Genomic DNA, 26,849 nt, shown 5'->3' with positions numbered 1-26,849 from the left:
TGGTAACAGACCTCTCCAGGCTTCTTACCACAGCTTACCACACAGGAAACCCAGCCTGAGCTCAACTCCAGCACCCGTAACAACAGTTATTGGTAAATTACCTGAACTGCCTATTTTTTAACCTTTGAAGGCAAACTATTAAGAGTACAGTCTGGTCTTGTCTGTATATGAACCTAAATGGGATTCTATCACTTGCATTCCCTCTGCAAACATGTTATCCTGCCTACAGGAGAACACAGATCTTTGCATCTCCTGGAAGGGTGGTAGCAGACATTAGCATCTCCATATCAGGTTGGGATACAACAAAATACACTGCTGTGACTTTTGTGTCCTACTAGAGGTCAGGAATAAACTATAAGGCTGTGCCGAATCCAAATTCAGCCTGCACAATGTCTTCCTCAGGACTTAACTTTGCCCTGGAGAATGGAGGGCAATGCTGCTGAGAGCTGCCAGAGCACCTTGTGCATCTGTGCATGAATTCTCTGCTCTTGCACAGTGTCTGTGTGGTGTGAACTTCATGACTCCTTACACATACCAAAGGAGTAGTTCCAGAGGCCAGTCTCTTTTGAATGTCCAATAGGAAGATGATCTTGAGGGCTCTGGAAGAATTTATAAAGTCAGGTGGGGGTGTCAAGATCAGTGATGTTGAATGCTGAGCATGGGACAGTGAAGTAATTTTTGACAGATTGTTCAAGATAAGGTGTTGGGTTGTTTGCACAGGACTAGTAACTAAGTGCATGATGTTTTTTAAGGAGTAACAGGAATATTGTTCCTAGAGATGTGGGGGCATTAGGGATGGTGAAAAATTGAGGCATTAGAATAGTAAGAACGCTGTGAAACTTGCACCATCATTCAATAAAAACGAGAAGGTTGTGGGGGAAACAAAGTTCACCTTTGAAATACCATAATTTCAGTTTAAAACCCATTTGTTTGGATTCTGTCTGTCATGTTGAGACACTTGAATGTGTCCAGAGAAGGGCAATGAGGGTGGCGAGAGGCCTCGAGCACAAGCCCTACGAGGAGAGTCTGAGGGAGCTGGGGTTGTTCAGCCTGGAGGAGGCTCAGGGCAGACCTTATTGCTCTCTACAACTACCTGAAGGGTGGTTGTAGCCAGGAGGGGCTTGGTCTCTTCCAGGCAACCAGCACCAGAACAAGAGGACACAGTCTCAAGCTGCACCAGGGGAGGCTTAGGCTGGAGGTAAGGAGAAGGTTCTTCACTGAAACAGCTGTTAGCCATTGGAATGTGCTGCCCAGGGAGGCGATGGAGTCACCCTCCCTGGAGGTATTCAAGAGGGGCTTGGACATGGCACTTGGTGCCATGCTTTAGTCATGAGGTCTGTGGTGACAGGTCGGACTTGGTGATCTTTGAGGTCTCTTCCAACCTCGGCGATGCTGTGATGCAGGTCAACAGGATCAAGCGAATTTGCTTACAAAAGAATGAAGTCTAGATTTGTTATCACAAGAGATTTCTTTTAATATGGTTTGTGACAAGCAATATCAAAGTTATCAACTCTCAAGCTTCATGTTCTGAAACCAGACAACTCTCAGCAACGAAAAGAAAAAACTAAAAAAAAAAAATGAAAGAGAGAGAAGTTGTGCACTGATAAACATAGGAGGCATATTGTTTGGGGTGGTTGTTTTTTTGCTTTTTTAATTAAATATGAAAACAGGAGCTGTGTACATTATTCAGTTATTTATTTCCTTTTATTTTTTTTTCCCCCCTAGAAAACACAGCAGTTTCAAAAGTTTATTGTAAAATACTTTGATGAAATGAGTGAACCAGCAAACACATGCACTTGTGTGCCTTCCCCCCCCCCCCCTCCCCTTCCCGAGATAAACGTGATCCAAGAGACACAGGCAGATGTGAAAAGTCGAAGAGAACAAGTGGCGTCCTGCTGTCATTTGGTTCTTTGTTTGGAAAGGATGGAATGTTAATATTGTGCTCGACTTCCTACCTCACAACAAAAAGAAAGTACTCGGTGCGATACTTTAACATGTTCCTCCTAAGTTTCAATCAGGTGGAGAAAAATACCTTTTATTTCTATTTTTTTTTTTGCATAATAAAATAGGTCTGTTCTTTTTTTTTTTTTTTTTTTTTAATTCAGCTCTTTTTTTTTTTTTTGCACAAAATAATTTTGTAAACTGTCATCCTTTTTTTTTTTTTTAAGGGCAAGGTAGGCGGGGCCATGGCAATGTCCTCCCCTCCCCTCCCACCCCCTAGCCCCACCCCCCTCCGGCCCCTACTTAAAAACGTGATCTGTTATCTGAAGCAAAACAGGGAAACACCAAAAATAATAATAATAATAATAAAACAAACCCAAGAGCGGAGCAGAGGCTGCTTTGCAAAGAGAAAGAAGGGCGTGTGGGACGGGGGAGAGGGGAGGGAACGTGTGGCGGGACAGAGGGGGAAAAAGAAAAAAAAAATTAAAGGTCACTTTCACCATAGAGTGCCGTGGAGAAGGACATGTAGTCCAGGGCACCAGGCACAGCGTCACGGCCGTTGTAGGGTGCCATCCTGGCAATGCAGTACTCGGCCTGATCAGGAGGCAGCTCTCGCCGTAACTCGTCCACAGTGATGTAGTTCTGCAAGGAGGACAAACAGAAAGACGATCGTCAGCTTCAGGGAACTGACCTTCCTCACACTCTGCCAGTCCTGGCCTGCATCAGGAACAGTGTGGCCAGCAGGAGCAGGGAGGTCGTTCTGCCCCTGTACGCTGCACTGGTTAGGCCACACCTTGAGTCCTGTGCCCAGTTCTGGGCCCCTCAGTTTAGGAAAGATGTTGAGATGCTGGAATGTGTCCAGAGAAGGGCAACAAAGTTGGTGAGGGGTTTGGAACACAAGCCCTATGAGAAGAGGCTGAGGGAACTGGGGTTGCTTAGCCTGGAGAAGAGGAGGCTCAGGGGAGACCTTCTTGCTCTCTACAACTACCTGAAGGGAGGTTGTAGACAGGCAGGGGTTGGTCTCTTCTCCCAGGCAACCAGCACCAGAACAAGAGGACACAGTCTCAAGCTGCACCAGGGGAGGTTCAGACTGCATATTAGGAAGAAATTCTTCACAGAGAGAGTGATTTGCTATTGGAATGTGCTGCCCAGGGAGGTGGTGGAGTCACCATCACTGGAGGTGTTTAGGAGGAGACTTGACAGGGTGCTTAGTTACATGGTTTAGTTGATTGGGTGGTGTTGGATGATAGGTTGGACATGATGATCTTGGAGGTCTCTTCCAACCTGGTTTATTCTATTCTGTTCTATTCCTCGGGGAAGCAGACAACAGTCAGGGACAGGACTCCAACAACTAGACTGGTACTGTGCTCCCCCATGGGAGCTTTCTTCACATACACCTTGGGAAGAAACTCAGTCACTCCCTACTGTGTGTGTGGGGTTGTAACGGAGGGAAAGATTGGTTTTGCAGGAGTGATGGTGGCACACCTAAAGAAAAGACCCAGAGGCAAGTACGCTAAGTTGTCAGGGTAAGCCTGTGCCTTCCTGTTGACAGTGGAGGTCTTGTTGAAATCCAGTGGGAGGAAGCAGGAATTTCATTTGGAGCCTGTCCCTCAGTAGCAGGAGGTAACAGCTGCTCTTCAGAGCAAGGAAAAGAGCCATTCTCGCTAGCTCGTGCTGGAGGCACCAATGCAGGCAGCGCACAACCAAACGCTGTGAATTGCTTCTGCAGTTCTCCCAACAATCCCTGCCTTTCACAGCAGACATTTTTAATAAGAAAGCAAAACTCCTTATGTAAATTCAGCTTCTGGAGACTCACTAAGCTGAGCTGATGTAGCCTGGCTTCTCTCCATGCAGTAGGTAACAGTAGCTGCCTGTTTGCTAACCAGTATGTTGTCTTTAGCTGACTGACTCACGGGCATTTGTGGTCCTTCTGAACAATGGTTCAGGTTTCACACCACCTCTCCTTCCCCTGTGACTTTTTAATTATTTTTCCCTTCCTCCCTCTCAGATTGGAGTGAGTAAGAGGCATTTTTCTTCATAATGAAATACTGCCTGATTCATGTTACAGTCACTAGAGCACAGTAAACACTGACAAGTCTATTTAACATCCTGTACAGAGTAAAAGAGTTAATAAGCAATACTGTATCCAAAAGGACCTATTTATTCCCTGACTGGCTTATCTGAATAACGTGGAATTTTCAGGCCTCAAAAGACAGGAGGACTGCCTCCAGTGAGGTAGAAGCCTAAAGAAGAGGTATCACGGGTTTCTCCGTTACGGATTATGACAAGCTTACTAGTGAAAGGTGGAAACCAGTACTGGATTTACCATCTGAGAAATGGTATCTCACATTTCAAGTGAGATGAATAAAACCCTTTGCAAATATGGCAATATATTAGTGTTACACGTAGATATCACTTGTTCAATTACATAAAAGATTTGTGGGGATTGTTATGTAAGAAAAATAAGATTACATAATTTTTTAATCATCTGGTTCCACTGCTAAAAACAAGTGTAGAAAATTAGTGGGTATTATCCCCTGAGATTTCCTACTTTTGTCCAATTTCTATGATTAAGAGATGCTCCCCTTGCAGTTACCGAGCACACCCTCAAGGAGAATCGACTATTGATTGTACAAGAAATGGTAGTGTCCCATGCAGATCCGAGAAAGGTCATCTCAAGTTTACAGCTGTCAGTAATTAGTAGTTTTTCAAGACTAATCAATAACCATCTGTTGAATTTGTTCATATATTCTAAAATAACAAATTGCAACCAAGCTCTTAATTAAATTTTTGAAGCAAGAGTGGGCAGCAAAGTTCTGACTGACAGCTGAACAGGACTTTCAAGTGCTTGGCAGGCTGCTCATTAACTTACACTTTAGCCTTGCACTCCTCCAGTGCTACAAAATGTTCCTGTGAACATACCCTCCACGCTACAGAGTGCTTCCCTCAACACTTCCTCTCAGAGACAAAAGGGATAAAGGAGAGGCCTTGAGCACAAGCCCTGTGAGGAGAGGCTGAGGGAGCTGGGGTTGTTTAGCCTGGAGAAGAGGCTCAGGGGTGACCTCATTGCCCTCTACAACTACCTGAAAGGTGGTTGTAGCCAGGAAGGGGTTGGTCTCTTCTCCCAGGCAACCAGCACCAGAACAAGGGGACACAGTCTCAAGCTGCACCAGGGGAGGTTTAGACTCAAGGTGAAGAGAAAGTTCTTCACCAAGAGAGTCACTTGTCATTGGAATGTGCTGCCCAGGGAGGTGGTGGAGTCACCGTCCCTGTTCAAGAGGAGACTGGACGTGGCACTTGGTGCCATGGTCTAGTCATGAGGCCTGTAGAGACAGGTTGGACTCGATCTTCGAGGTCTCTTCCAACCTTTGTGATACTGTGATAGTGTGAAAGCAGTAGCAATGCAGACGCAGGAAAGGAAGGTGTGCAGCCTGACCTTATCTCCAGCCAGGATCTTGAAGGAAGCCATGACCTGGTCAGCAGTATCTGTATCTGCTGTTTCCCGGGACATGAAGTCGATGAAGGCCTGGAACGTCACTACACCCAAACGGTTCGGGTCGACGATGCTCATGATGCGGGCAAACTCTGCCTCTCCCTGTAGAACAAGAGTCATGTAAGCCTGGACATCTGGGCAGCAGTGTTTTGAAAGTGGTGACAAACTGTCCAGCAGCACATCTCACAGCTAGAAAAGCAAAGCCAAACAGAAATCACTTCTGGTTTTTTTTTTTTGGTGTGGTTTGGTTTTGGTTTGGGTTTTTTTGGTGGCTTTTTGTTTGTGGCTTTTTTGGTTGGTTTTGTTTCTTTATTTTTTTTGTTTTTCCTTCCATCAGCATGTTCTTTTTCAGCTTGCTGTTGTGTACAAATGCTTCCCACTCACTTCTCCTCAGGAATAATATTCCCAGCTGTGCCCTAGGGTAACATCCAACTCCATCTAGCTCTAGGACAATGTTCCTATCAGGGAACAATACAACACAGACTGTGGGGGAAGACTCATATTTCTCTGTTATGCACATTGTACTAGATGTCTCTAGCAATATTTGAAGATCTGCATTCCTCAAATCCTTTCATTTAGTAAAAGAGAACTTTCACACTTCTGTTCTGCTGCCAGAACAGAAACCATCAAACACATGTCCCTGGGGTCTTGAATAGTATCTGGTTCATCTTAACTAGACATGCTTTGGAAACAAGGACTTGCACATCTGGAGCGGTCCAGGGAAGAAGCCTTTATGGGGCAGGTCCTACAGAATCTAAAATCTTGTAGTGTAGTCTTCTGCATGGGTTTTTTTGCATATAAACAAAGATCATCCATTCTCATCTCTGGGACCCTTTCTTCCCCAGGTAAAGAGGAGAGGAGAGCAGAGCTGAGTCGTCCTCTAGGAATAGACTCTTCCAACACATCTAGAACAGTATAGCTTCAAGAGTAATTAAGGTTCTAATCAAATGTTACTGTGGGTTAGCATGCTACACTAAAGAGTCTGTATTTATAATGGGCTGATGAGTAAGATGAATAAACACATCTTTGCCTGATACCAGGAGCACAGATACTGAGAGTACAGATGAATATTTTTGCACTACACACTTCTGCTCTCTGATGAGCATTGGTCTGTGGTGAAGTTCTTCCTATTTGTAACTGTGCCTCTCAAGGTGCCATATGTTACTATTCTGAATATGCAGGTATGCTGGTGAGGGAAAAGCCACCGGGAAGACAACTGGAACTTGAACTTTCATGTCCAGTAAGAGATGGGAAATAAATGCTAATGGTGAGAGGAGCAGCGTTTGAGTGTATTTAGAAATCAGGTGGTGTGTACCTCAGATGTGTTCAACTGATACTTAGGCTGAGGAAGTTGTGTGCAGCTGTGCAAAGCACAGGTATCAATACAAGGAGGTTTATTGTAGCACTTGTAGCTACATAGTTTGATAAATGTAATTCTTATTTGAAATACACAGGAATTGGAATTCTACGTCCACTGTTTTACCTTCAGCCACTGCTGCCAGACAGAAATTTTACATGTACAACCAGCATGAGGTTTAACATCCATTGCTGACAATTCTGGAAGATAAAGCTGTATTTACCTTGATTCACTACACATTCTCCCTTTATTTTTGAAGGTGCCTATGAGAATCACTTTGAACAGGAGTGACAGAGGGCTCTACATTACCATATTGTAACCCATGGAGATAAGGCAGGCTCGGAAATCTTCACAATCCATCATACCAGTCTTCTTCTACAGGGAATGATGAAAAGATGGAAAAAGCCAAGAGAAAAAGGGAGACCAGTCCAGGAAGAAATGAACCCACAGGAGACATTACAAAAGATGAGTTTCAACAGAGAGGAGATGGAAGGAAGGATTTAGAGGACAACAGGAAACCACAGGGGAAAGGCAGTTTGAGAAATCATGGAGAAGCATAGGTGGTTTTGGACATGGAATAGTTTATAGGAAAGGAGCATATCGATGACAAGAAAAAGAATTAACATATCAAGCCAGACAGATCAAGAAATAGAGCAGAAAGCGAGTGTAAAGCGACAGAGAGGTAAATGGAATAATTTGAAGACACAAAAAGGAATTCTCCCAAGACACACAATTAGGGAATTAAAAAGGAATAGATATCAAAATATGTTTAGAGAGGAAGGGGGATAGAAAAGTGATAGATACATAGTCAAATACGAGAATAGCAATGACAGATGGATTAAGACAAACAAGAAAAGAAAGGAAAAACCTGTTATTTTTCCAGAGTTTAACATCTGACTGTGTTCACCACTAGCATTCAGTACCTGTGCATCGTTTCCAATATCGTAACCCAAGCTGATGAGACAGGCTTTGAATTCCTCAGGGCCAAGTGTGCCGGAGTGGTCCTGGTTATGCGGTGTGCCAGGCAGCAGGACATGCAGTGCCAGTGGGGTGACGGTGTGGAGCGGAGGAAGTGAGACACAGTGGAGATCAAAGCAAGGTGGAAGGACAACACACAGTTGCACCATGCAGTGGGTGAGGGGAGGAGGAGAGGAAGAATGACATGCAGATAGGAAGACAGGGAAGAAAAATAAAAAGTGCACAACATTAGATACACAATGACATTTCAGGATGTGCTAAAAATGCTCTTGGAACAGTTCCTTCTCAGAGAGCTCATCACATCTTGAGAGCATTTGAATGACAAAAACAGTTGATGCTCAGAAGCCTCAAGATCTCCATCTCCCACTGAATTACTTGCATCACTGCTTGTTATCCACAGTGTCAGAAGCCCTGTGTTTCACTAGTAACCCCAGAGTGCAGGTAAGCAGGCAGAGGCAGTGGGAAGCATTGCCTTCATCTTCTAGTCAGAAGTTCCAGTACAGGGGTAGGTGAGGGCAGGTATTTTTGGCAACACACTCAAGATAGCTTAGCTGTCAGGGCATCCCAGGAACAGACAAGGAAACCCAGCTGAAGCTCAGGGGTGCAGTGTTATGGCTGTATTTGAGACCTGCACATGAGGCGGAGCTTTGACTGGCAAAACCATTCAAGTGCTCGGCTCTGCAAACAGCACTGCTGCACAGCATAACATGGCAGCTGCTCTTCCCTTTGCTCATTCCCCTCCCCCAGAGTTTGGACATACCCATCAAACTGTACACAAGCTACCACAGGAACTGAGACTCCCCACCCACCCTAGAGAATTTTAGCTCAGGACAGCCCACCGTAAGCACTGAAGAGCCCCTGCCTGCCATCACCATCTCTGGCCAGATTAAGGAAGCTACAGACAGGATGGTGAGGCCAATTCAAACAACTTTCCTCAAAAAAAAGCAGCTCTGAAGGTCAGTGTTAAATCTTCATAAATTAAATATACAGTTAAAGATGGGAAATCCACATTCTTCATTATCTTCCAGACTATTGTGGAGGCAGGGGCAAATGGTATGAAGGTCAAAACAAAAATCTACAGGCCTTCATGGGTCCCTCTTCTAAGAGGGGAATCCATGGCTTTTGGTTTTTCTGTGGCAGCTAGAGAAGGGCCGAAATAGCCAGTGTTCATCTCTCTGAAAGTGCTGCCAGCCAGTCTCTGAGGGCCCACTGCAGCCCTGTTCTCTGGACACCCTTAGAACAGTCTGGCTGGAGCAGCAAGTGGTGAGGATCAACCCAGATATGCATCACTGGCTTAGTATCTCTGCAGACTGTTCATGGATTTCCAGACAACATTGAAACACTTCATAATGGAGCCTGTTTCAGGCTTGGGCTGCTGTCTCTGCTTCCCTGCATGAGATCTTTGTGATTCAGGCTACAGAAGGAAGAACTGCAGACAGGCTGGCAAACTGAGGGAAGGAGGATTTCCTTTAAGAAATCCCTTAGTGCCTTGGCACATGTTTCTACAGTAAGGCAAGGCATGGTTTACACTAGAGTTTATCCACCTCAGCAATGCCATGGCGTGTATAGATCTCCTGCTTGCTCTATACAAGAGCACTACTGGTTTCTTCAATACAGGTTTAAGCAAAGGTATGTGATTGTGCAGGGACAGCTTCTCCAGATAATAATCTGCTCTCTGGAAAAGACAGGGTAATAGTCTAATTTCCTAATTAAGATGCACTTCTCACAGCCTAATCATCACTTAGCAGTCTTCACAGGACTGACTGCTCCACAAGAATGGCATTTTAAAGCATGAAACATCTTCTAGTGATCTAGTTTATCAGAGTCACTGTTTGAATCGCACTGTGCAGCCTACATGGAAGCTTGTAGCTCACCCAGTTGCAGTCAGCACTGACTTACCCTGTCGAAATGGTTGAAAGAAGCCCGGAACTCATTCATCTGCTCCTGGCTGATTCCTTTGGCATCACGGGTCAGAATCTGGTTTTCCACTTCATTGATGGTTCTAGCAATTGTTGTTAGTAATTGCTCCCAGCCCACTCGAATATGCTGGAAAGAGAGGACAGGACAATGTTTAAATTAAAAAAGCAGCACTTCTGCCTCTGAGGCCAGGGGATTGTATGTGCTGCTCTTTGCAAATGTAGTGATTCTGGTGACCAAGGCAGAACTCCATGTGCTCAGAAAAACTTCATTCCACTCTGCAGTGTGAGATACCCAGACATTTAAAATCTGTTTTGACTGAAAAAACAGACAAACAAGCAAACAAAAACATATTGAAGAGACCAGTTCCTGAACCTAAGAAACTCTTGGTCCTACAGCAAAGTTCCTTTGCCTCGTCAAAGCAACATATCTGGGGCCTTTAATAAAAAATGAGATTCAAACACGGTGTTTCTAGGACTTAGTTGGGCAGAAAAGTCTCCTTACCAAGAAAATAAACAAACCACAGTCCTTGGAAGACACTGGTGCTCCACTGCCTCTGGTGTTGCTTAATGGAGAGCTGGCCAGAGACCAAAACACAAGTTTCAAAACCCATCTGTGTTCTTCTGGACTCACATTGAATTCAGATTGCAAGAAGCCTCACATCAATAGACAACCAAAGTGATTTTAAGAAGCTTTTTTGGGACCTTTCTTCTTTTGCCAGGCTGTGGTAGTTCAAAGTCACCAGCACTCCCTTGGTCTTTCTAATCCCAGCTCCTAGGCTGCCACGATTGGGTGGCAGGAGAAGCAAGACTAGCCAACTTTTCAAGCAATCCTGTTGATCTCATTCAGATTATTTCTATTGTCTATATTTGGAAGTACATGGGAATGGGTTGGCATAAAGTACAGCAATGCAAAAAAGGCATTCAGCGAAACGCTGCATGCTTGGTCACACTGTCAAAGCAAACGAATTTCCCTGCAAACCACAGCACGTCGCCAGAGCTAGATGTGGCTCATGTTAACGGGCCACAGAGATGAGGCTGGCTGATCTGCTGCCAAAACATTTACCTCCATGGTGTAGTTGGTGTGTTTGTTGTCAAAGATAAGCGCTTCCTGGATCTGTTGGTGGTCTCCTTCCAACTGGTCAATCTTTGGTTTGTAATTCACAATGCTCTTCTCATACTGCCGCAAGTGGTTGAGCTGGTCCTCCAGGGTCCCGTGCATCTCTATCGAGATGCGGCCGATCTCCTGCATTAGCCAAACCCAAAGAGTCAGATCCCATTGGAAAGGCAAGCCTCAGCATGCCTGACATTTATTCCAGCTATTTCATGCTCACACAGGAGGATGAGTGGAAAAAAAAAAAACACCCTCTCTCATGGAGCAGTTACTTTAAATGAGCTGAGGCAGCATCAGCAAAAAATGCAGCAGAGCCCTGAACATTTTCCAAGCAAGATGAGTCACATGAGTTGTGTCTAATACAAGGATACAAAAGGAAAGCAGAGAGCATGCGCTAGTAATGTACCAAGGCAGAGCTTTTTCTGATGGGCTGTCACCAACTCGGTCGCCTCATACAGACCGAATACATACGGCTCCTGCCATCAGGAATAGCTTCATACTTTGCCTTTTAAGCAGGTCTAAATACTTAAACTCCAATCTTAGCTAAAGATAGAACATCTCCCTTAAAAATATCTCCTCCAATGATGTTTGATATGCTAATTGTATTTATTGTGTCTTGCATATCAAGACCTCCCACAGGAAGGCTGGAGAGGGACTTTCAGAAGGGTGTCTAGCAATAGGGCAAGGGGGACAGGTTTGAAGCTGAGGGAGAGCAGGTTTAGACTGGATCTTCAGAAGAAGTTCTTCAGTACAAGGGTGGCGAGACTCTGGAATAGGTTGCCCAGGGATGTTCTGGATGCCTCCACCCTTGGAGTGTTCAAGGCCAGGTTGGATGAGGCCTTGAGTCACTGAGTGAGGTTGTGAGACCTCCCTGCCCATGGTGGGGAAATTGGAGCAGATGATCTCTAAGGTCCCCTCCAGCCTAATCCATTCTATGATTCTGTGAAAATATGATTTGGGTTTTTTAACTTGCTGTATCTAAACACAACTCTACTAAATTACCAGTGCTCCCTATTTTAAGTCATGTCTTTTATCTCTGTACTAAAGAGCTAGGGGAAGAAAAGTATGAGCACTTCAGTAATTGGTATTAATCTTAGGTCTCTCCACTGTTTCTCTTGCTATAACCTGAGGGAAGAATGACCGTGACAGTGGTCAGGAAAGACCAAGGGTAAGGATATCAGCAAAGATCACAGTGGAAAAGAGATTGTTTCAAAATGAGCAAAGCACTACCTCCATCTTGGTCTGAATCCAGGGCCCAATGACATTGGCCTGTGCACCAAACTGTTTACGAAGTCGTTCATTTTGCTGCTGGCGCGCATGCTCCTCCATCAGGGCTTGATCCCTCCTGGGCACCAGCTGCCGCACCTAGAGCCGAGGGCGACACCGCGTGCGGTTTATGAGTAGAAAGGCACCCGTGGGGGAAGTGTGGTACTTTCAGGCTATGCCTTTAAATTTTTTCCCCACAGGTCTTGAACAGAAAGTAGTAGAATGTAAAGAAATCACTATTGAGTGTAAAAAGGAAAACAATGATAGTTCTAAACAATCCCACTGGAGTGGCATCTACCACAAGATTTAGTTTGGAAAACAATCTTTTAGCTTCTTTGGCTCTGGCTGATGCTTCTCCTGGCTTTACTGACCCTGACTGCATCCCTTTTGTTGTGACTGATATTAACAACAACGTCTCTGCTCTGTCCCTTTTTGTACACAGGCGAGTAGGGAGGGAGGCAGGGAAGAGAAGCTGTTGCAGCTCCCTTGGTCTTTGGCCAGGGTGGGGTCTTTGTGCTGTTTATTAGTTGTAAATACCTGTAAATATTTGTAAACACTGTGTATTTTGCACATAGTCATTGCATTTCACTGTAGATTGTAGTTTTGCTTGTAAATACAGCTCCATTTGCTTCCAAATGAGCTGGTCTGGCAAATTTAATGTTGCAGGGGAATTTCTTCAATCCACCACATTACAGAGAGGTAGGAATTGCTGCAAGGAAGGGAGGAGCGCTGGGTGCTTGCACTGAAAACAACCAGGCAGGCAGTTTAGGACACAGTGGGAAGGCTCATGGAATGTGAATCTTATCTGCTGTAAGATGCACACTGCAAACTCCACTCAGGCTATGGAAAACCAGAGGAAGCTTCTATTCACTACATGGGTTTTTGGTGGCTCATGTTAACTGGACTGCAGGACTCCATTCAGATCTCACTTTAGTGATCTCATTTGGTAGTAAGAACCATTAGCAGAGCTGGTATGGAGAACAGATGCTGTGTGGAAACAGAACATCTGAAGGATTGAATGGTGAAAAAACTCGCATGCCATACTTCCTCACTGCTCAGGTCAGCTGAGGACTGAAAACCTCAAAGCTTCTAATTTAACATCTTTCATTATAAAACTAGCAAGTAGAATGGATCTGACACTCCTTAGGCATTTCTGTGACAGAGCTTTTCTACATTCCAAGCACATGGGAATTGAGCTGCAAATGAATGACAAAAACCCCCAAAGCTCAGCAGTAAGCCTGAGAAGATAACTATAGAGTAAACGATCCACTTCCTGAGGCCTGTGTGACTGAGCAGCAGCACCCTCCCACACCAACTGGCAAGGTTGAAAACAACTCACATGTTCCCATTTCCCATTGATCTCTTGTGGGGTGATCGTAGTGTAAGGATTTGTTCCTGCCATGTTGACATGGTATGTCTGGACAATCTTTGAGACTTCATTGTGGATTCCCAGGATGGCCTGTCGCTCCTTGTCAGCATCTGGCAAAGTGGCTTTGAACTGTTCGTGGGCTGTGCTTAATCCCTGCAGAAGGAAAACAGCAAAGGATGGGTAAGAGCATTAGCTACTGAATAGCCTCCTTAGCAAATGTATTGCTGCAGAAGTGGTTGCCAAAGCTTACATATTCCCAGGTTACAAAGCAGGCTACACTAATATGACTTTCATGTTCTCTCAGCATCACTAAACAGGCTATTTTAAGTAGTTAAACGATGTGGTCTTGTTTTCTCTCTGTTTCTGTTCCATGCTGAACAGTGACAGAGACCACAGCCCAGAAAAATGGTGTAATAATTCTGGCTCACAATTGAGAGGGATCTATTTTCCAGCACTGCTCTGCGACTGCCTGTCAGGCCTTTTGGAAAGATTCAACTACTAGCACTACGATTAAAGCAGACAGGTCTCACTACTGAAAACACACCACCTTTTTGTTCTCCCACAAGAAAGCGCACACCTAAGGTAACTCCAGATGAATAATACGAGTCAGATTCAGTCTGATCAGTCAGTTAGAACTAGATGAAGTTCTTCCAGCCAACAGCAGTCTCACAGAGGCAAAATATGCTCCAGCCACCACAAAGCAGCTCCTCCTCCCTGAACACAACAGGCCCTTTTCTGTTCCCTGTCTTGCGCCAGTGCCCAGACTGTGCTCCAAGGATCGATGGTGGGGACACGCTCGCTGGTAGTTTGCGGACAGCTGACAAGCCAGCTGGTCCTGGCTCATCTCCCACTGCTTCCACAGGACTTTAAGGTACTTCATCCCAGTAGCCTGGAATAGCAAGATTAGGGAAGCAAACGCAAGGGAAAGGCAGTAAAATGAATGCGGGAGAGAGAGGCATGTGCAGGGATAGTCGAGGGAACAGTGTGGACAGAAGAGGGAATGAAGTAAACCTCGTGATTTACCACTCTCTTACAACACACACTGCAACTACTGTTTGTAGAATCGCTCCCTTACATGGTGACTCATTACTTTGCAGCTGCTGCAGTGGCCATAGAGATGTAATGCAAGTCTGGGGAAGACACTGAAAACAATGACAGCTAGATGTTGGAAGAGTTTAAATGCTGTTCAGATTTGTTCTGCATTACAAAGGACTACTTAGTGATCCCCTTTGTTCAGGAGGGAGGGAGGGAAACAAGAAACAAGTAGCAGCTCCATAACAAAGCTGATACCAAGCTAGAGCTATTTCACTACCCCACTGCCTCCTGGCTGCATAGTGTCCCTTGTTGGTCTCCCATTTGCTACCGCACTCATGGCCGTGTTGCTGTCAACCATCACCAAGTCAACCAAAGTGCTGACTTGGATTCTTTCCATGAGCCCATCAAATGGGAGGAAAATTCCCCACTGCAGCCTAGGGAAGAGTAATTGCTGCTCTCAAAGGTCTGAAAATTACCCATGGATACCTCAAGCTGCTTTCATAACAACCTTTCAAGAGTGGGAAAATGGAAATACTTTGTCTATTGCAGGAAGCAACTTCTGCTTCAAATGGTGATCCACTGCCAAAATGGACAATTCTGACTCTTCTTGTGCTGGCAGCTCAGCAACTGCCCTTATGGCACATTCTATCACATAGGAGCAAGTGACCTGGACATGTCATTACATGAGACAACTGACCTACAGAACCTGTGAGCAGCATTAAGCTTTGATCACATGGGTTTAAAAGCCCACACATAACCCCAAAAGAGTCTCTCAATATTCAGGCTTTCATTAATAAAACTCTGGAGTTACACTGAAAAATCCCCTTTCAGTTCTCTGTGACCAGGTGGGATGGTGTGAGCATGCTTCATACCTATTCAGATTTGGAATAAATCACAGAAGAACTCCTTTTTTGTTCTCTTGCTAAGGCTCACTCACTAGAGCAACAGCACCAAACTATGATTTATGAAGGACTAGGAATCCAGGAGACCCTCAATTTCTTTCCATCCCAGCCTGACTGGCACAAATGACTACTCTGTACCTGGATCTCCTCAATGGTGTGAACAATGAATGTGTCCTGCAGGTCTTCCATGGCCCCTTCCATCCAGTTATTGAAAGGGGCAGCTCGTTTGGCATATTCCAGGTACAACTGGTCAATTGTTTCCAGTAGCTTCTCTGTCCTCTGAGCATGCACAAAAAAAGAAAGAATCAGGCAAGACGGTTAGAAAACAAAAAATCACATTGATATGTGGGTCCTCTGAGCTGCTCCTTTGTTCCAGATCTCCTGGATGCTCCCTGCCCCCATAATGGCACTACATTGAAAGTCATTCTGCTGTTAAGAGATTGCATACAGGATGGATTTTTTTTATCCCGAGGGAAAAATCTGAGGTCTTTTGAAATAAACCAAAAGAATGACAGTCTGTTTAAGCAGGAAAAAAACCTGCAAAACACAGAAAGGTCAAAACGAATAACCTGAGGAAACAAATGGCACCATGATTGGACTGGAAGGGGAAAAGCAGGCTAAATATACTGAAATGCAGCCCTTGTTTACAGCGTGGGATGTTCTAGGAGTGCAGAAAAAGCATTAAACTGGTTGCTTGTGTGCATTGCAACTCGCTTTCCACCAATGATCTACCCACGCAACCCCGAAGGTCCAACTTGTAACATATCTCACCTCCAAGGCTTCTCTACGTTTCTGGGTTAGGGAACCCAGATTATCCCACTGATCACAGATCTTCTGGCACCTGGCATTGACACTGGGAGAGTCATAATAGTCCAGCTCACTGTAAGAGGTGGGGGAAAAAAAAAACACCATAGGACACAAAGTCAGATAAAAACTACTTGGAGAAGAAAGAGAAACCCATTAGAAATCTTTGTTAGCCTTGAAGATACATCCAGACAAAAACCTCATGGTCTCTGTAAGTAAAGCAAGCCAGGAAGACAGCAGTATCTAGATTTGGAGACACTGTATGTTATGGTACATCAAACAGCACAGAACAGGAAGAAAAACAACCACCACCCAAGGCCTCAATAACATTGCCTGATGGGAATAACTTGGCACTAGGGGAAGTGAGTATAGACTTCTGCTCAAGATGTGAATAAACAGATTATGTGCAGAGCAGTATGTCCCTACACTCTGCTGAAAACATCACATGGGCTTCCTGTACATCAGGATGGGCAGAGAGGGTTTGGTTATGAATACAAAGAAGCTGCTTAAGGGTGTTCCAAGAGTTGCATAGCATAGGTGGCAAGGGGTAGCTAAATTACACAAGCCATTCACTTATTTGAGACAATTAGAATTATAGCGTAGGCTTCACTTCTGTATGCCTGAGAGCAAGTGCTTTGCTGAGGTCTCTCTGGGCTGGCACTCACAGAAGATGGGCTGGTAAGAACATGGTTGAGAAAAAGAAAACATGGCACTAAGCTGAAGCTTGTGGTCTTGTATTGCTTTGTGCTCTTGGTTCTGCATGTGGTCAAAGTGGGAGAAACCTGCAGGCAGAGGAGATCAGCCAAGCTGGGAAGTGTCAGCTCTGAAAGCAGAATAACTCACAGGGCTACTGCATGACCCTGGGCCATCTGATGACCACTTCTCTATACAGCAATGCAGGTTTAAACAGTTGCTTTTCACCTCTCCTGGCCACATTTCTTCCCACCACTGTACTGCCCTCCTGAGGTATGTGGGCACAACTGTTGGTGGGAGTCCTGCAGTAAATGAGCCAGGAAACTGATTTGGACTAAAAATAACTTTTTCTTCGCTGGGTTTTTAATCCAGATCAGTTTCTTGATCTACTTTGCTGCAGAGCCAACATTGCAGATGAAAGAACTGCTTCTGAAAGCCTGGCTTGTAATGCACTAGTTATGGACCATTATTGCTGGGAAGTGGAACATGCTGAAGCCCCAAATACGCCTGGTATAGGCAGCTGCAGTGGCTTCTTCCAGACCCTCTCCATCTCCCTGGCTGTGTATCTCTGGGGGAGAAAAGCTCAGCCATAGTTTTTCAGGGTATAGCATCTTTGCTAAGATGGAAGATGGATTTTAGAAGGATGGCAGACCCTACTATTCTCACACTTTGGAAGAAATCAGCTCTTCCCTAGCTTAGGGACCAGCTTTCCCTGGTGCTCTTAGGACTGCAGTTGCTTTGGCTGGCATGTAGCATGTGCTTTGGAAATGGCAGTTCAGCTAATGCTTGCTGACTAGCCAGCCTCAGTTTTAATCTTACTGACATGCAGGATTGCCTTGAACTCTCCTCCTGTTCCAAGGTCAATCCTCCAGTGGACAAGGGAGCAATTCTGCAAATCTGTGCTGTTAAAGACGATAACGATCTTGATCCAATAATCCTGATTTTTTAGAACAAAACAGTCCTTCAGCCTCAGAGTACTGATCTTAGCCCAGACACCAACTTGAGATAGGCCAAAGTAATAGAGAAGTATTTTTAAAATAGGAAACAAAGTCAGAGCCAAATTGTTCAGACTGTTTTTGCCAAGAAACATGCCGGGCTTTAAAATTCTCTCCCTGTGCTACAGAGGCCAGCTCTTTACCTGCCTGCTGTCCCCAGCAATCAACATCCCGCCCTAAGGAGATCTCATTTCTCCCGGTAACCTGCCTCACTTGTCACTTCAGGAAAAGGAGTGGAACTGATGGTTTCCAAGCAGGGAGAAAGCACCTGAGCTGCTGTGGGGATGCCCTGGAGCAAGTGCTGATCAGAGTCCATGCAGTGTGGCACTCCTGGGCTGAAGGGCCCAGGGTGGAAGCAGAGGCCACCACACTCGCAAGCACCAATAAAGGTTTTTTTTCCCTGCCAGAAAAAGGAGGATTCTTTTGACAAGAAAGAGCAAACCAAGAGCCTGATTTCCTCTGCTGTTCCTGGAAAAGTATGCCAGAGTTACAGCCCTGAAACCTAGGAGGCACCAGTGGCAGGTCAGACTCTTTAGGAAAGGGTTCACAGAGCATAAGAAGCTGGAAGAAGTCAGAAACTTGGCTTGGGAATAGAATGCAGCCACCCCCCATCAGCACCCACGACTCATCCGTGCTCTGGTCTGCTCTTCTGGTGCATCCAGATACTGGAATGCAGTATCCTAGATACTGTTTAGAAACACTGGGACTTCCCAGCATTTTTCTATGGGGACTGATTTATGCTTTCCAGAGGGCAGAGGGCAAAGCTGATCGAGCCTCTCTGGCCCAAAGGATGGGATGTGTGCCAGGGTGCCATACTTCAGCTCTTGTGCAATAGCAGCAATCTGTTCCACGCGGTCCTGGTGTGCAGCCAGGTCGCTCTCAAAGGCCTCGTGTTTCTTCAGCAGGGCCTTTATCTCCGAGAGGGTAGCAGTTTCGTAATCCTTCTGCTGCAGCATTGCTTCCTTACCTGGGGAGGGAGCCAAAGGACAGCAGAATGAAGGGCAGGACCCAATGCCCCCCAAAGCCACCGAGGTACCCCTGGAAGCCCTCAAAAGAACATCTGCCAGACTTCAGACACCCTGCCTAAGGTTTACCCTCATGCATGCTGGCCTAGAGACCCTTCACTTTCAAACAATGGACTGAGTTTGCCATTAACAACAGAGAAGGCTGTCTAGTGCAGCTCGAGCCAGTGCTGCCAGTTCATAGTACGCTTGTCTCGGTATGTGCAGTCCGGGCTCTGCTGGGTCTGTAGATGCCAACTGTAGCATCTAGTCTATGGTAATTTTTCCTCTGCTCTGTACCTCTTTCCTATGCAAATTTCTCACTTGCAACAGTTAGGGAACGCCAGTGTGGCTGTAGGATGTAGCAGAACAGAGATCACTTCCATGCATTATTTTCTAATAAAATCAGAAATGAACCTAGTATTCTCAAGAGGAAAGTCTCACAGAAGGACACATGCATGATTCATCTCTTTCTCCCTATGTAATGGGCAGCACCATGGCAGGCAATAGGAAATACATAGGCTGCTGTTACCATCTGTCCACGACTCGTGAATGGATGCCTTCTGCCGGAACTTCTCTGCCAGGTGATCCAGCCTCTCTAGCCTTCGGATCTCATTCAACAACCACTCCTCATAGCCCTTCTCAGCCTGTTCTAGGCCACCCCAGGCATTGTTTATATCCTAGAGACAGGGGCACAAGAAGAAAACGTAGGTTAGAAGGTAGTGGGGTCAGGGGGAAGATCCTTGTCAGCATTAATCTCTATGAGCTACATGGCTCCAGTTGGTTGGCATGGATATGGGATTTTAATCGCAGAAGTTAGTGCAGACAGGTCTGGAAGATGAAGTGCCAGACAAGACAAGCAGGACTAGCTGTGTCAGGATATACCTGTCTGCACAAGAGTTCCTCTCAAAACACTTCTCCACATGAAACTTCAACAAAACTCAATTTTGAATCAGAAAAAATGAGAGGCACTCAAACATCTTCTCATAAAGTCACTTGCAAAGAGCTTCCCAGGCTGGTTTAGATACAGAGAAGCAATGATTGCTTGACCCTCTCTTATTAGGGCCTCACTGCAGGATTCCAACGACAGAATAGTTCGCTGTGAGGTGGGGAAGAAATGGGGTCTCATTGTTTAGGAATGGGTTGGATATATGGATGACCATAGCGGTCTTAGGTTGAAGATTGGATTTGATCTTGGAGGTCTCTTCCGACGGAAACAATTCTGTGATGCTATATACGACCAGTTCCCCCCACTCACCGAAACCATCTTCCCTTCTGAAGGCATGAAGGCTGGCCTATTGCTGAGCCGCAGCTTGGTCTGCAAAGTGTTGAAGTTTATCTCAAGTTGGCACTTCTCTTGGACCTTGGGGGGCTTGTGCAGGCGGCGGTAGTCCCGAAAGTCCTCCAGCTTCTGCTGCATGGCTTGCATGGTGTTCTCTGGGGCCCGGTTCTCCAGCCAGGGGATGGTGCGACGGATCCACTCCAGCAGCTGGAAAGAGCAACGACAAGCCTCGAACTGAAAATTGTGTTAAAACTACAGGCGTTGCCCTGATCTCTTTAGGGACCATTCACTTTTATGTTTGCCGTCAGAAAGATTCTGCCACCAGCAGGGCTTTTAAAAATAAAGCTTGCTAGCTTTTTTTGAGAGCTTTTCTTTTGCATAGCTTTCACACAAACAGGACCAAATTATGTCCTCAGATTACACTTAAAGCCTTACAGAGTTTTGCTTGACTGTTCTGTAAATAAGGATGCTGTAAGCCATATTATGTCCAGAGGATCTGACAGGAGAAATCAAGTTCTTGCCTCCAGTTACATTTTTCTCCCTCTGGTTTCCTTGAATTGATTCCTGCTCTTTGGAATAGCCCTCCCTGGCTGACCTTGGTGGGGAGCTAGCAAAGTGCTGATGCAATGGGCACTCTATAGTGTAAGCAGAGTAGCATCCTATGCTTCTCAGACCAGTCTGAAACTGGGTTCATGGATTGTGTTTGCCCTTCTGTTCTCCATCTTTCCCTCTATACTTGTCTTCCACAAACACTCCAGTCCAAATTTGATTGCTTCTATAGTTTCACAGCTGTTAGGTCTGCCAGACTTCAACCTTCTCAGCTAACCAAAGCAGCCTCCTGCTTGTATCTTAAACAGATTATTTCCAGCTACCAGCAAATGTGTATTTCTTCCCCACATTATCTCTAACTTCAATTCTCTCTGACCCAACTCCTGACTGGTACAGCATACAGTTTGTATGAAATACGTTATGAAGTTGTATAGGTTTGAGGAACACAGGTTAAACCAGCTTGATTTTTTCACACAGTCTCAAGCTGCACCTGGGCAAGTTTAGGCTCAAGGTGAGGAGAAAGTTCTTCACAGAGAGAGTTGTTAGCCATTGGAATGTGCTGCCCAGGGAGGTGGTGGAGTCACCATCCCTGGAGGTGTTCAAGAGGGGATTGGAGGTGGCACTTGATGCCATGGTTTAGCCATGAGGTCTTGGGTGACAGGTTGGACTTAATCACCTTTGAAGTCTCTTCCAACCTTACTGATTCTATGATTCCGAGATTCTAATTTTAGCATTTCTATGGCTACTCTTCATAAACAGAGAAGCTCTAAGCTGCTTTATGGAAGCTTTCTATTTTGAGATGGATTGTTCTTGCCTTCAAGGTAAGTTCGATTATTTTTTTTCCCCCCAAGCTGAAGGAGAAATTCTGCAATTTTGTAGGAAAACACGGGCTGACAGCATTCCCCAAGATTAATTATCAACATTAAATGCAATTCCTTTCCACATACCACCAACCCAGAAACCCACAGCACCATGGACACCTACATCACTGGCCAGTTTTTCATAGTCTTCCATGAGCTGTTCATTTTCTTGGTTGACTGCCAGCACCTTGCAGATACGATTTGCTGCTGTCTCCGCCTGATGAAGAGAAGAAAAACAGAAGAAGGGAAAAGTGTGAGAAAAACCCCAACAAAAACAAAAAACCCAAGCTTGCAGCTTAGCTCCCTGCCACATGCCTGCAAGTGAAGTCTCCTACCCTTGGCTCTAGCAACCTGTCTGCACTTCAAAATAGCTGTCCTGACCTCTCTGCTTTCCACCTGACCTTCTGTAACAATTTGTTTTTCCCTTCTCAGGTGAAGACATTCCTTGAGAGATTTGCAGCTCTGCTGATCCAAGCCTGTGTGTTGCAAGACAACCATATTTCTATGCCTTTTCTGAAGCTGTTTCTGTGAGAAGGCATGCTTCCTACCAGAGGGGCCCTGGCTGCCTCTTTACAAAGACAGAGGATTTCTGCCACCACTTCCCCTTCACAGGTGCAACACCAGTAACTGGAGTGGGTATCAAGCTGGTGAGAGTCTCTACATCCTGTAACTTAAGGAGAGTTAATCCATAGACTGGATTTCAGAATATTTCTAATTTTGTTTGGAAGATAAAGTGGTAAATCCTCCTCTTAACCCTAAATCCTGCCCAGCAGTTATTTTCCAGCTTTCCCTGTATTTCTGGCACTTGTTAGAGGATCATCTCCTGTACCCCTACTATATTTAAGGTCTCAGATTACCCAGAGAGTGGAAAAAATAGAAATTTCTGCTTACTCTCCCAAAACAAGCCTCATCAAAAAAAGAGCCTGTTGTTACTATCTAGGTTGTTGTTTGGTGGTTTTGGGTTTTTTTCCTTCCCCTCCATTGCAGGACCAAAATCTTGTTCTCTGCAAGGAGCTGAACATGTTAAAACGTGTTGGAATAAAGTAAGGATCAGAAAAATCCCAGCTATGAACTCAGGAGCCAGTCTGCCCTGGAGTACCATGCATGTGTTTGGCATGGAAGACATACAGCAGACTGATATAAAGGAGTATCAGCTGACATTATCATTATCACAGTAGGTGCCATGCCATGAAACCTCAGAGGATGTGACCCTCAAGGCCTCGAAGAATGTGTGATGGGCACAAGGGGCTTGCTCAGCACCTTCTTACAGCTATCATTGGTGCCTGAGGAAGGTGCTAGAGCTACCCACAGGACCCCTATGGAAGAGTCCTCCTTTCAGAGGCTAAGTGGAGGTGAAGAGGGAGAGGGCACATGCCAACACTACAACAGACCAACCGCAAATGCTGTGCCCTGACTTAAAAATATATGTGGGACTGATGCCAAAAGGTTTTGCTGAGCTTACAGTTGGCAAGTTTCAACCTTTTCCTATTTTTAAAAGGCCTTTTATGATCTGTTTAGTCAATCTTCAAGGCCATTTGAGGAAAAAAGTAAAATAATCTAATTTCTACAGCTGATGTGAGGCAGCAAGAATAGCAATAAAGTCATAGGCCACACAGTGATGTATGGATTGCCAAGGTCCCAAAGGATCTGGCAACCTCACTCATTTGTAAGAAGCTGTAGAAACATATATTCAGTCATCTGTCCCTTCACTGAAGTGGGCCAGTTAGGAGATAGCTGGATATTAACTAATCTAAAACACAGAGGGACCTGTACAGCAGAACAGGCAATTTAATAATACTAAAACCCCAAGAAACCCAAAAACACCACCACAACCAAAAGAAATCTGCAAAAAGTGCAAACAATGCTTCCATTTAGGAGAGCTTTGATCTGTTTTTAACTAAAGTTTGTACTTCAATGGAGTGTTTTTTGACATCCAGAGAAAACCTTCAGAGACATGGGACCAAACACTAAGCCAAAAAGACACTGCTGGAGTGCTACCATGATGTGCCTAGTGATTGCAGTGAACTGGTGGTGCCAAATGTTTACCTCTGTCATCCCAGGAGAGGAGCTCCCTGCACATTTAAGCTTTTTAAACTCCAGGAGCTCTCTGCAGCAGCAGCTAGCTATACAGGAGGAACCTAATTTCACAAAGGCTTATTTACATGTATCTGATGATAGATTTCCTCCAGCTGCCCAAGTTTTTAAATGTGTGTGCATATATATGCATGTTGAACATCTGTCCCAAGCCCTCTGAATGTCAGCAATTATGACATTATTTGTATTATCCCAACTGCTGAAGTGCAGGGAATTTTTTTGCCCTACCAGTACTTGCTTCCCAATGGTTCTTGCCTACTCTATTCAAGTGCACTGCTGCAGCAGCAGGAAGGGCTCTGTGGCCACTATCACCATTAATGTCACAACCAATACATTACACTGACCTGCTCTGAACAAAATAGGATGAAAACGTCCCAATGCTTTTGGGTAACCTCAACAAATCCTTCCCACACTCCTGCTAAATGAGCTGCTCTGTGGTGACAGCAGCCTCAGTGAAACACTTTCAGGTAAAAGAAGAGTGGCACACTAAAATGTTCACGTGAGGCCGAGGCAGCTCCCCCTACACTTTCATCAGTGGAGTGGAAAAAACTGGTTTGGTTTCCCCACACTGTTAAAAGCAATGATGCATTTTGGATGCTCACACTGGCCCCAAACAAGCCAGAACCCCTCCAAGGCATGCAGTGAGATGCACCCCCCTGAGGTGCATGACTGTATTCTCACAGAACCTATGTGAGCTGATCATCTTCAGCGCAGCATCACGTATTACTTGCATGCACACAGTGTGGGCAGGACCAGCCCAGCGCATTCCACTCCACACTACACTGCTGTGTGACATGTGTGTGATGCATGGTAGACTCAAAATGGAAATCTGAATGCCCAAAGTAATACTAATCTCTCTGCTTTTTTTTGGTTGTGTCTTATCTGTACTTCTCATCCCTGACTTGGACTGCTTAGGATGGATGTGGAGCTAGCTGTCTCTCTAGCTCATGGATCCAGGTCTCTTCACTGAGAAGGTTTATAAAGGGAGGTATTCCCACAGTGTGCTATACATAGGGGAAGATGTCTGCCTGTTGCTGTCCTCTGGTCTCAGAGGACCTCTCCAGAATATTGTATGCTAAACACACCACCTTAATGAAATGGTAAAAAGTTAGTTAGACATTTTCAACCCAGAAATCAAGTTTACATAAAAAAAATATGAAGCCAACCAGTAGTTGCATGCATTTAGTGTGAAAGTAAGAAGCAGTTAGAAAACAAGCAAACCAACCAAAGCAAGTATACCTACAAATATAGATAGATAGATAGATCAAAAATGGCATACAGAAAAAGCAGCCATCTACACACACATGTCAGGCTGGGGACCCTGTACCTTCAAAGGCTCAGTATAAGAGAGTGATAGAAGCAGAAAGCAGCTCATGGGACTTCCCCTTCAGGACTGGTGGCAGTAATGAAAAATCTGAATGAGAAATGGAGCGATATCAGAGTAAGTCACCTAACCGTGCGTGAGGTTGCGACACATTACAGCCTGGGCTGGGGCTCTGTACTCAGCAATCACTTTGCATTGGCTAGGGGGTTGGAATCTGTGTCGCTCAGCAGCTGGCTAATGTATGGCTAGGGTAGCTCCAAAAAAGAGCTATGCTCCTTCTGCAGGGCACAGTTGAGTTGCTGGCCCACCAGGACTGTTAAAAAAATGAATAAATTATTAAGTCTTTAATCTTAAGTCAGTTAGACTACATGGGATTGAAGCCTTGACTGAGAAGCTCCGTCTCTCGTTTTTGCTCTGACTACTGGTCTCAGGTTCTGAGGCAGTAAAAGGCTGTGAAAACCTTGTTATCTTTGGAGACATAACATCCACCTAAATTGCTGACGAGAGCACACGACCTGTTGAACGAGTTTACAACTCATGGAATGGGCACGGAGAGAAGAGGAAGGGATTGGCAAAGGGGCGCGGCTGCTCTTGCAGCTGGCCAGAACCCTCCTCATATTGTGGTTTGCTGTTTCCTCAATCTGGAGTTCTTCAGGTTAAGCAGACAGCATGGAGCAGTCCCTCAGGGGCACTGAGAAAACGGCAGGCCTTATTACTGGACTGGTGTGAGTTCTGAGGCTACAGTCTTCCTGGGCAAGCATTAGCTGGCTGGAGCTTGCAGCCTGGTCTTAAGGTTTTCAAGCTATTCACAAAGCAAAATTTTAGTGGAAAAATCATGACTAAACAAATTGTGTCAAATGGGCAAGTCTACTGCACTGCTGTGGGACATACTCCCAGTTCCTTGGAAACAAGACAGTATCAGATAATTTATATAAAATAGGGCAGAACTGGAATCTACTGTCTGTGTTTGCCCTCTGCAAGGCAGCATCAGCATGGTATCTGCATCAATGCAGTGACCATCAGCATTGCTTTGTGCAAGAGATGGACTCTTCTTGGATTCAACTTAGACCTCAAGCTGGACAACACATAGACAGTATCTCAAAGAGAAAAGGCCTAGTGAGAGAAATAGCTGTGGCTGGGGGAAATAGGGAGATTTTACATCTATTGGCAATGTGAAGAGTACAGTCTTGAAGTTCAAGTTTTATTATTCGAAAGCCTACGCTCCGGAACCAGCTCTGATCTTATGGAAAGGCTGCAGCCCAGCCAGGCTATGGCATGGGAGGAAAGGATCAACCTCTTTCTTCTATTCAAAGGATTACAGGGAAATTGCTCTTTTGGAGGAAGTTTGCCCAAAGGAAAACTGTGACTATTTGGTTCCTCTGAGGACAAGTGTCCTGATGCCAGGCAAAGAGACTTTGGAACAAAGAGGAAGCAGAAGACGGAGGACTGACGTTATGTAAATGAGCAAAGCAGAGGGAAGGAAAATAAAACATATAGGAGGTTTAAGATACAGAGATGAATAACCAGGGAGAAGGAAGGAATGGAGAAGAGTTTGGAAAGCTCAAGGCTTGGTAAGAATGGATTTTGTGGCTGCACAAAAGTGCTATGCAGCCAGCTCAGATGATACAGCCTAGGAATAGACCGCTGACCTAATGGGGACTGAGTGTGGAAGGCAGGATGGCAGGTCCAGGAGGATGGGTTGTGATTTTCTGGAGTAGGCCAATTTGATTGTGATACTTGTGGAGGCTCATTGCCTGGCCAGGATGATGCTCACTAGTCACTGAAAGGGTACTGATTCTGTCAGAGCAGACATTCATTCATCTTTTGATGTCAGCTTTACCAAATGCTTTCTCCACCACTGGGGTGTGAGACTGGA

At 45.2% G+C, this 26,849-nt stretch overlaps 1 protein-coding gene across 5 annotated transcripts in view; it reads right to left on the bottom strand.

The window, feature by feature from the left end:
• Positions 1 to 2,242: 2,242 nt before the first annotated feature.
• ACTN1 (actinin alpha 1) overlaps positions 2,243 to 26,849 on the bottom strand; it is a 92,879-nt gene continuing 68,272 nt past the window's right edge. For 2 of the 5 annotated variants that reach the window (XM_054161593.1, XM_054161595.1), the window contains exons 9-21: positions 21,680 to 21,772; positions 20,123 to 20,353; positions 19,397 to 19,544; positions 18,680 to 18,830; positions 16,143 to 16,251; positions 15,510 to 15,650; positions 13,405 to 13,587; positions 12,030 to 12,164; positions 10,752 to 10,931; positions 9,669 to 9,815; positions 7,715 to 7,795; positions 5,378 to 5,536; positions 2,243 to 2,583 (exon numbers count right to left, since the gene is read on the bottom strand). In XM_054161593.1, coding sequence (XP_054017568.1) covers positions 2,425 to 2,583; positions 5,378 to 5,536; positions 7,715 to 7,795; positions 9,669 to 9,815; positions 10,752 to 10,931; positions 12,030 to 12,164; positions 13,405 to 13,587; positions 15,510 to 15,650; positions 16,143 to 16,251; positions 18,680 to 18,830; positions 19,397 to 19,544; positions 20,123 to 20,353; positions 21,680 to 21,772 — 1,917 coding nt within the window. In that variant the 3' untranslated portion in view covers positions 2,243 to 2,424. Of the gene's footprint in view, positions 2,584 to 5,377; positions 5,537 to 7,100; positions 7,167 to 7,714; positions 7,796 to 9,668; positions 9,816 to 10,751; positions 10,932 to 12,029; positions 12,165 to 13,404; positions 13,588 to 15,509; positions 15,651 to 16,142; positions 16,252 to 18,679; positions 18,831 to 19,396; positions 19,545 to 20,122; positions 20,354 to 21,679; positions 21,773 to 26,849 lie in introns of all 5 variants that reach the window. The other 3 variants (XM_054161596.1, XM_054161597.1, XM_054161598.1) reach the window with 2 other exon arrangements.

Source organism: Dryobates pubescens, chromosome 5 (genome assembly GCF_014839835.1).
Source record: "Dryobates pubescens isolate bDryPub1 chromosome 5, bDryPub1.pri, whole genome shotgun sequence".
NCBI lineage: Eukaryota > Metazoa > Chordata > Aves > Piciformes > Picidae > Dryobates > Dryobates pubescens.
Note: the sequence above shows the minus strand (reverse complement) of the source record. Positions and strands in the feature narration are given on the sequence as shown.